We start from the raw sequence: 9,646 nt of genomic DNA on the forward strand, positions 1-9,646 counted from the left end.
CTTTGTCTTTAAAAATGCATCCCAATCATGATGATGTTTTCCTGCTCTCCAACTGGCTCCCTCCTTCAAGTCCGGCCCTCCTGAGAGAGTCGGCAGTGAATCAGGGTGTCTGAGAGAGGGAGTTGAGCGCAAGCACTAGTCCAGTGAAGGATGTCTCCTCTTCTTGGCTGCCTCCTGCTGCTCGGCTGCTTGGCTGTGCCCCTCCATGGAGTGGAAAAGGTGAGAAATAGAGGATACCGAAAGGATCCTGACGCTGACAAGGTAAGACAGGAGGGATCTGTGCCATCAGTAGCAATAGCAAGAGGTGTATATTCCACAAAGGTGTGACAGAACTTGGTTGTTTTTGGATTCATCTCCTGTTCCATAAATCCTTCTGTATTGTTGTGATGTCTCCACTACATTGAATGGCATCATCATGGGGAGTTTTTTTTTGTTTTGTTCCCAATTATCCCAGTCTTGGCGTCTCTCCAGGAGACCACAGAAGGGGGGGAAATTCCAGACAGGAAGTTGAGGTCTGATTCTGTCTCTCTCCTTTGTTATCTCTACACTTTTAGTAACTACATTTATGAACCACGGCTGATTCAGATATGTCTCTAAACTTGCTTTAAGCAGCAGAGCAAGGGACCGCGGGACACAGTAAACCCTGTCAACTCTTCAGGGAAATGAAAATGAAACTGGTGTTTATTTTTGCAGGGACTCTGTAGACCTCCCTCAGGGCCTCCCCATGAGTGTGCGCACCTCATTTCCAGCTGCTCATTGTTGCCTCCTGGGTTCAAATGAGGTCCTCAAACATCACCAAGAAAATTTCAGATTCATATCAACACTGGGAGTTTGTTGGCTTATCGTAGCGGCTATGTAAAAATCACATGAATCTGGGGATGAATGTTCTCCCCTCTCGCAGTGTTTACATTTGCATGGTTTACTCAGTTTAGTAGCAAATGCAGTCTTTATACTTGAGTTACAGTAATGGACTGTGTGCTGTCCACGCAGGAGTTCAACTCCTGCAGACGCTCAGTCCGAATGCAGAGTCCAGACTCTAATATAAAAGTCATCTGTGTCTGAAAGGACACTGCTTCCTTATGCTGCCGAACCAGCCTTCAATAAAACACCTCGATTCCCTCCTCACTGGGTCGCTTCATATATTTCTAGCTGCTGGTCAAACACGCGTACAAACCGCTAATACGGCTGATTTGATCCTAGTTTCCGACAGAGATGATGTCACGCTCAGCAGGGTCCAAAAGAGAAACCTTCCTGATGGCTATAACAGACTCCAGACCATCTGGTGGGCAGAAGCTTTCACTTCTCACCACAGTTCACATTAGCACCGTCTGCCGGCTCAGAACACGTCAGACAGACTTAAAGTCTGCACCAAACTTAAAGTCTTTATGAGCACAGCACAGCAAAACGGCTTCCTGCTCCTCAGCCTGTTCGTCTCCACCAAGAAATTTCTTTGGATTCAACCAACAGATGGAACACACAGACATTAAAGACTGTTAAACTCAGCAACTCCCAGCATGCTCTCCTCCTGTTGCTCCCCTCCTCACACACCTGAAAGGTGAAGTGAAAAGCTCTTGGATGAAGCTTGCTCTTCCAGTGGAAAAGGAGTGACAGACACATAAGTAGACAGTTGGGAAGCACCAGTAAGATCATGTCAGCAATGAAGTAGTAGATGTTTCTCCCCAATTGGCATGTGTCAAACTCAAAGCCCATGGCGTCATATCTAGTGAAAAACCCATGGCGTCATATCTAAAATTGAAATTTTATCAAAACTACATCACTACCATTGTGTGTCTAAAGTGGGAGGATGCTCATGAGGAGTTATATTAACAACACACAAGAGTTGCACAGACTTTCTGAAAATGTTGCTTTACTGAAGGTATTTGTTTTCATCCAACAGAGAAGCATGTGTCGGCGTTTTATGATGAGGAGACATTGAAGATAGTTAGGCATCTGCTGCGTGCAGACGTGACTCCATCATATTACACAGAACACAACACACCCACCCAAACATCAACCCATAAGCTACGCCAACGCCCCCAAAACATTGCCTTTTGGACTGGACTTCAGAATGAAACCAAGGACTTAACACAATGCAAAAGTACCTTTAAAAGCTCAGTGTTTGATCAGAAACAATTCACATCTGGTTCCATCTCTGTTGTTGGATAGATAGATGATCTCCCAGGGAGACTAGTCAAGTTACCATGCCTTTATTTTGTTCAAGATGAATATGCTCCGGCAAGACAATAAGGCAGCTCAGTTTATGCCTCCATGATCCTTAGTTGTTTCATTGTTCCCTCTATGGAACACTGCTTGAACATGTGACCTGGTGACCTCTAAGCAAAGTGTTACCTGCAGAGCATAGTATAGACACAAGAGAGAAATGGTGCGAAAACATGTTTTCATGTTCAAGCTAAATTCACTGTTGATCATTTTTCTCATTTATTGTGGTATTCTGTAGACACAGATTTGTATTTCAAGTTGAGCTCTTAGCCGTTTCAGACACACGATAAAGGTTTTACCACTAGCTTCATATATGGTTGCAGTTTACAGTGAGACAATTTGTCTTGAGATCAAAGGATGCAGAAAGTTTCACCCTCTAACACAACGCACAGTTAGAAATGATTCCTGATGTTTTTTCTCCTGGGATGTGGGAGGAAACCAGAGTGCCAACTGCTGCACTCCTGCTGATAAAAAGGATACGTCTCTTCAGACTTTTCTGACATACAATCTAACTTTACTGCAATGTCAGTGGAGATCATGTGGTGCCACTCTACGCACAGTACGTGTAACGTAACTAGATAGTAATATTAGATTAGGCGTCTTTTATTTGTCCCACAGTATGGAAAAGTACATCATAAAAATATGGCAATTATTCAACACTTTTCCAGCCCATCGACAACATAGAACTGTGAACATCCTTTTATGGTCACAGCCTCCCTTCACATCTAGTCCAGTTTTTAGCATGTATTCAAATGCACTGTTACTCCAGAGCAGGGCTGTCAAACTATATCATGCGCTGGTGAAAAACATAGTTTAGTGCCGTACAAAATTCGTATTTGGGGTCGCTCCTTTAACAAGGAATAAAACTGTCCAATGCGATATCGGTCGCTTGATGCTAACTTTACTGTACAGCATCCATGCTTTTCCTGCCACAGTACATAAAATATCCTTCTTCACCAGCACCACCATCAGACCCCTTCCATCTTCATCAATTATTCACTATATTTTCAGATCCATTCAATGAGACGGCTGGACAATAAATGTGCAAGTCATGGTTGAAATACACTTATCAACTCTGGATAGAGGAAGAAGTGGTTAGAGCCAGAGAGATAAGATGAGTGTAAAAAAGTTTTTCCTTTGTCAGCGCCTCTCTGAGTCAGCTTGTCTCATTCGCCTCTCACATTTCTAAATAGAGTCAACAGGGCCATGAATCACTCTTATGAACACAGACGTGTGTCCAGACAGCTACTACAGTCCAAAATATCTGGATCGTGTCTCGCTTTAAAACTCACTCCTCAGCTCTGTCATTTTTGTTTATATGACCCGTGACCCGCCCCAGTGAGCACCAAGCTTATCTACTGTTTTCATTGTGGCCCCCTCCCGTGCTTCCTCTCCAGTACGGCAGCTGCTTGCAGGGGCCAGCTGGAACCCAGGGTAGGGACGGTAACCCTGGGGCCAATGGCATCCCCGGGACGCCTGGTATCCCAGGGCGTGATGGACTCAAAGGAGAAAAGGGAGAATGCATCAGTGAGATTTTCGAGGAGCCATGGAGACCCAACTACAAGCAGTGCGCGTGGAGCTCTCTGAACTACGGCATCGACCTTGGAAAAGTGGCTGTAAGTGTCCCAGTTTGGATGAAGCTGGTATGAGTAGAGACTGTAGGGCAGTGGTTCTTAACCTTGTTGGAGGCACGAACCCCACCAGTTTCATATGCTCATTCACCGAACCCTTCTTTAGTAAAAAATAAAATGTGATTTTTTTTTACTGGTGCACGAAATGAATTGTGCATTAATATCACCTTGTTCAAATAACAAAACCAACACAGTGGACCGGTAGGAAATCTCAGAGCAGGATGCTTTCAATGACTGTGCCCACTAACTGCAGACTAGATTGAGGGGTGGACCTCTGCGGCGGAGGCTCCACCGAACCCCTGAGACCGACTCACCGAACCCCTAGGGTTCGATCGAACCCAGGTTAAGAACCACTGCTGTAGGGTGATAGTTGTGAGGGGTCGAAAGACAAAGAGCCGTCACAATACAATGGGAAAGCTTGAAAATATAAATAAGCTAAAATAAAATATTTCATATTTTATTGAAATATATATCATGGAAAAACATGTATCATATAAACTACTATAATACAAACATTTTTACTGACATTTGCTTTCAATTTGAGCGACAGGAAGCCAAAATGAATAAGGGGAATAAAAAAAATATATATTTTCAATTTATCTAGCTGTCATTTCCACATGATCAGGTTCATAGTTATACTTTGACCTCATGAGGGACACTCTCAAAGGGCCCCATATGGACCCCCTGCCACACTTTGTCTAGGTCTGTCTGTATGCGATATAAAGCCAAGATAAAATGAGAGCCAGGTAAGTTTCCTGAATCATCCTGGCAGGCATTTCAGTTGCCAAAGCGCATCGCAGCTTGTGAGTGAATGGGTGCCTCTCTGGTTGTGTGTTTCAGGACTGCACCTTCACCAAGCGGAGGACGGACAGCTCCCTCAGGGTTCTGTTCAGCGGCTCGCTCAGGCTGAAGTGTAAGAGCGCCTGCTGCCAGAGGTGGTACTTCACCTTCAACGGCGCGGAGTGTACCGGACCCCTCCCCATCGAGTCCATCATCTACCTGGACCAAGGCAGCCCTGAACTCAACTCCACCATCAACATCCACAGGACATCAGCAGGTAGCACGACAGAAATAAGGGGAGCAACAGGCTAGCTAGGGCGTTGGTCTGCACAAATAAAATGTTTCACTGCTCCTCCAATTGATGTGGCGTTGAAACGCCTAGTCAGCTATTTTCCGCTGAATCATGCTCCTTCTATTTAAGCTCCGCCACCGAACTCTTAAGTGTTTGCAGCTGTCTGGGTGTTTTCCCCTGACGGCCGTGTCCCTTCTGCCTTTGCCAGTGGAAGGCCTGTGCGAGGGGGTCAAAGGCGGCCTGGTGGACGTGGCAGTTTGGGTCGGGACCTGTGCAGACTATCCCAGGGGCGACGCTTCGACGGGCTGGAACTCTGTCTCCAGGATCATCATCGAGGAGCTTCCCAAATGAGAGCAGCTGGCTGTTTACAGTGGGTCGTAGCATGAGGTTTCATTGGTGTCGCCTTGAGTGTTTTGTGCTTCAATCACTAGCACACAGGAAGAGATTATCAATGTACTGTACTTTTGTTGTGTTCACTGGTGAAACTCCAGTGTGACCCTGTCTTTTTAATAATAAAAATAACCCATTTAAAATGTTTCAGGAATCATTCATGCAGTCACATATTCAAAACATATTCAGAGAATGGTTCACCATTTCATAACCCTGTTGCACACCTCCAAACTAAACATCAAATAGGCTCAGGCATGAAACCTGCATGCTGTTCAGGCTTGAAGGCATTTCTGAACACCTTCACTTAACTGAGAAGTGCTTTGAACGAAGGTTGCCAAAAATGTCTGCATTGTAAAAACAAAATCAACAACAACAACAAACAAAGACAAATGCAAATATTCTGGTTTGAGTTTTAATTAAAAAAGAAATGCTTTTACAGTCTGCTGCCAGCAAGTGTACATCTGTAGGAGGTGTATCATTTGTTTGTTCAATAACATCGACTAAACGTCTGCTTTCATTTTAACCTGCAGCAAGCTTTCAGCTGCTGGAAAACTAAAACAAAATGTAAACATAATTTTGAAATATTGAGCAGAGTTGCACATTAAAAAACATCTTTTACTTCGTCATCAAACCAGTGACTCCTCTTCACAATTCTGTACTCTTTTCAGAGCAAGTGAACGTGTGCGCCATCACACACAGTTCCTGAGGAAGGTGCGATCAGCTCTGACCCAGAAGGAAGTGGGACACATTTTCATAGACTACAAAAGTGATGCAGCAAGCTGGAGTGACACGGATTAAGTTGGGGACCATTCCTTTGTAGAAACCCACCATGCCTTCGTTCCTACGGAGAGACAGAGGGAAGAGTCATTGGCATATGGTTCCGCAGTCTGGTTCCGCTGTTAAAGGACAAAAAAGAAACTTCCTGTCCTACTATTGTCAAATTTATCATCAAACTATAAGGTAGCAGGACTGTCATCAAAGGCTTCACTATAAAGCATGTGCTCACTGCCAGAACAAAAAGAACCAAAGGTCATTAACCTCAGGTAAGGCCAACAATTGCTATGCTCTCTGCCAAACCAATGTTATTCACAGACAACTACGCATATAATTACAGAGTCAGTACGCATGTGTGACCCCAGTAATTACACTCTTCCGCATCTCATAACTCCAAGGAGGCAAATCAAATATACACAAACATAAAATGACACAACAGGAAGAAAAAAAAATGTAGTTTACATTATGTATCAAGGGCATCACAATCGGGCTGTCAAGGCAACTGAAAACGACACGGCCCACTTTCGGCATAATGCCCTAAAGACACCCTATTTTTCCTGGTTTTCCATGGTAACTTTGCAGACTGTGATCAAAATTCACTGAAGCGACATCATGGGTCTTGCAGCCTGGCTCCCAGTCACAACACGGTAGTGGTAATAACTGGTAATTATTCAGTGTCTGGGTGTGTTGAGTCCATACAGGTGAGGAAGGTGAATGATGATCGCGAGAGGTGAGGAGAGTGTGATGGAAACCATTTGACATATGTCTCACATGCTGGCTCTGTAATTTGCAGCAGCACTCCAGGTAAAAATATGAAAATGTGGAATCTTTTTTTAAACAAAAAAAAACTGAAAGAATAGCAAAAAATTTCCAAAAGTAGCTTCACTGCCTACCTCCATGTCCGTCCGATGACATCGAGCACACCACTGTATCTGTTGTGCTGGTCTTGAAGTCGAGCTCGGACCACTTGATATGGGTATGTCGTGGCGACAGCGAAGATTTTGGATAGAGCCGCCATTGTGATGTATTCCAGGGCGTTCTGTTTGAGATGCAGCGCGAGATGGAGAAGAACAGAGGGGATTGTGTGCTCACCCAAAACCTGCTGCGTGATACTGACATGTTCTTGCGAATCAGTTTGCAGTGACTCACCAGCTTGGCGTCTGAAGAAACCTTCCGGTATCTGTTGTAGTCCCTCTTTAGCTCTTCGTATGCCATAAACTGTAGGGCACCATGGGAGGTGCCAAACAAACCAGGTACGTACCCCTGCAGCAACAACATTCTGAGTCACTGAGTCACTTCAAGACATCTAGGCCTTATAAAAGGACGCTGAAGTTCAAGTCAAGACTGTGGTTTCCTGTCTAATTTTCAGTTTGTATGGAAGGTTGCATGTTTCTGAAAGAAAATTTGACAGTGTGTAGTGTAATGGTGTGGAATGAGAAAAAGGGGGGAGAGGATGAGGGGAAATTTTAGTGTCAGAGTGTAAATAAAAAAAAAATCTTAACCATAACAGTCTAATACTGACATTGTTCTCTACTTAAGTAATAATACCATAATAAACACTGTTTTTGGGCGATGACTTCTGCATCGCTGCAGTTTATTGTATGACGCTGTGGTGCCCTCTAGTGGCACTTGTGGAAATATAAGAAATGATCAGTTTGAGAGCAGCTCCATTGCACCCTGCGGTTGACAGGAGCCCGAACACGCAGCATCAACATCTCACCTTGTAGAGCCCAGGTACACCCTCGTTGCGGTAGATCTTGACCAGAGCATCCAGCATCCCCTTGTACTGCTTCGTGTTTGGGTCGGAACTATACTGCAGGACCAGTCGTGTTTTGGTGACCCAGATTGGGTTGGTTATGGTGAGCGTCATGATACCTGAGGAACAAGTTAGTTCCAGTCAAATGCACAGCCAGCAATACAGGGTAAAAAAAAGTACAGTTCAACTACTCAGTTCTGAAGAAGTAAAAGTCAGAAAGAAGCGTTTCTTCTCTTTTTATGTGTCAGATTCATGTTCAAACAATAAATCTTAATGACTCATAATTTGCTTGCCTGCATCTTACATAAATGAAAACCCAAATCAATATTACTCCAATAAATTCAGTGTCAGTCCTGAATTAACTTGAGAGTGTGCAGAATGCCATCTATTACAAGATTAATATATTACGGTTGGTCTGCCATTTAAAATAAATACTAAAGATCTGTTTTATCTTTCAAATAGTGGAATTGATTGTCATCTTGTTGTTTTCTTCATTGTGTTTACTTTTCTCCCCTCTCAATCTTAAGTGGTTTAATAGTGGACGACAACATCTCCTATTATTCAGTTACTCTTCATTTACTTTCACATGTCCTACAATTCTCGGGAAGGATAGATTTTTACATTAACAGAAAAATAAGGTCTTTGACAGAATTCAAATCCAGCCAGCAAGAAGCAGACAAGGTGCGACCTTGTGAGTGGTTTTGTGTTTGCAGAGTAGCACTAACAGTAGTCAGCAGTGACCAGCCAAGAGCAGTATTTACTTGCAGATAGTGTCGGCGGGAGTGTGCAGCAGTAACTGACCTGCTTCTGCCGCAGACACCAGGTGCTCTGTGGCACTCAGTTCACTCTGTCGTCCCTCCTTCACATACGCCTTGATTGCATTGTAGCTGAGGAGAAGTCATGCCAAAAGTCAGTGCTGTCTCAAAAGTAAAGCAGCATTCATGTACTTACAAAAAGAAGTAAAGACCCCAGGAGGCTCCAGCACCCCACACGTTGGGTGTCACCCCCTGGTAGAGTCCTCGGAGCCCCTCTTGCTTCCAAACACTTTTCATACAGTGGACCATGCCACCGTACTTGGGTCTCAGTTCCAATCCATCGCTGACTGTGTTCAAATGAAGGAAGAACATGTTTTGTTTTTCACGCGTCACTGCTGGGTTCAACAGTTCCAGCGCTATTTATGGTGGTAGACATGCATGACGCAACAGGAGCTAACGGACACATCACCCCCATTGTTGGATCACAAACACACGTTTGATGTATTGTAAATAACAAGTCAGTTATTCACTAGTGAGCAAGGTGCTCTGTGTTTTACCTGCAAACCTGATTTTCACCAGGTCGAGCGGGTGAAGGACCAGCGTGGACACCACTCCTCCACTCAGCCCTGCCACCAGGTTTTCCACCTTCACATGGCTGAAGACCTGCCGGACGTGTCCAGTAAGAGACACGGCGTGTTTGTGGGTCAGTCCGTTCTCCGTTCCGGTGACGCTGCCATGATTCGGTGCTGAACTCATGCTCGCGTGTTCATCAAAGCTAGCTGGCTGCTAGTGTAAACATTACCAAACAGGACCGCAGCTCGTCGTCTCAAGCGAAACAGAACCCTAGCGAACACGAATGCGTGTCAGTGACATGTCAAAATAACGCTAGAAGGCGCACCACGTTCCTGACATGCGTCGCTCTTTATGGGAAATGTCTCAAACGTCAGAGAAACCTGGTGTGTCACAGGTCGACCTTGCTGAGTGTATCATTTCTCCTTTAATGCAAACAGCATTTCCGGTATTTCAGATTAAAATAAGACTGCTTTTC

The 9,646-nt window shown here is 44.4% G+C and overlaps 2 protein-coding genes across 3 annotated transcripts; one reads left to right on the forward strand and one right to left on the reverse strand.

Annotated features, from left to right (window-relative positions):
- Positions 1-91: 91 nt before the first annotated feature.
- LOC128768021 (collagen triple helix repeat-containing protein 1-like) lies at positions 92-5,698 on the forward strand. 2 transcript variants are annotated; one of them, XM_053880527.1, is made up of 4 exons: positions 92-261; positions 3,618-3,836; positions 4,692-4,908; positions 5,132-5,698. In XM_053880527.1, exons 1-4 carry the CDS (start codon positions 151-153, stop codon positions 5,272-5,274), a joined length of 690 nt encoding a protein of 229 aa, XP_053736502.1. In that variant the 5' UTR covers positions 92-150; the 3' UTR covers positions 5,275-5,698. The 2 variants fall into 2 exon arrangements, with proteins under 2 accessions (XP_053736502.1, XP_053736503.1); XM_053880528.1 differs by having other exon boundaries at positions 105-219.
- Positions 5,699-5,719: 21 nt separating this feature from the next.
- Positions 5,720-9,582, reverse strand: LOC128768019 (mitochondrial folate transporter/carrier-like). The gene is made up of 7 exons (XM_053880526.1): positions 9,156-9,582; positions 8,795-8,945; positions 8,645-8,730; positions 7,808-7,962; positions 7,237-7,350; positions 6,981-7,126; positions 5,720-6,154 (listed from the first exon to the last, which is right to left on the reverse strand). The coding sequence occupies exons 1-7, from the start codon at positions 9,352-9,354 to the stop codon at positions 6,031-6,033; spliced, it is 975 nt and encodes a 324-aa protein (XP_053736501.1). The 5' UTR covers positions 9,355-9,582; the 3' UTR covers positions 5,720-6,030.
- Between the last annotated feature and the right edge of the window lie 64 nt (positions 9,583-9,646).

This window comes from Synchiropus splendidus, chromosome 12 (assembly GCF_027744825.2).
Source record: "Synchiropus splendidus isolate RoL2022-P1 chromosome 12, RoL_Sspl_1.0, whole genome shotgun sequence".
NCBI lineage: Eukaryota > Metazoa > Chordata > Actinopteri > Syngnathiformes > Callionymidae > Synchiropus > Synchiropus splendidus.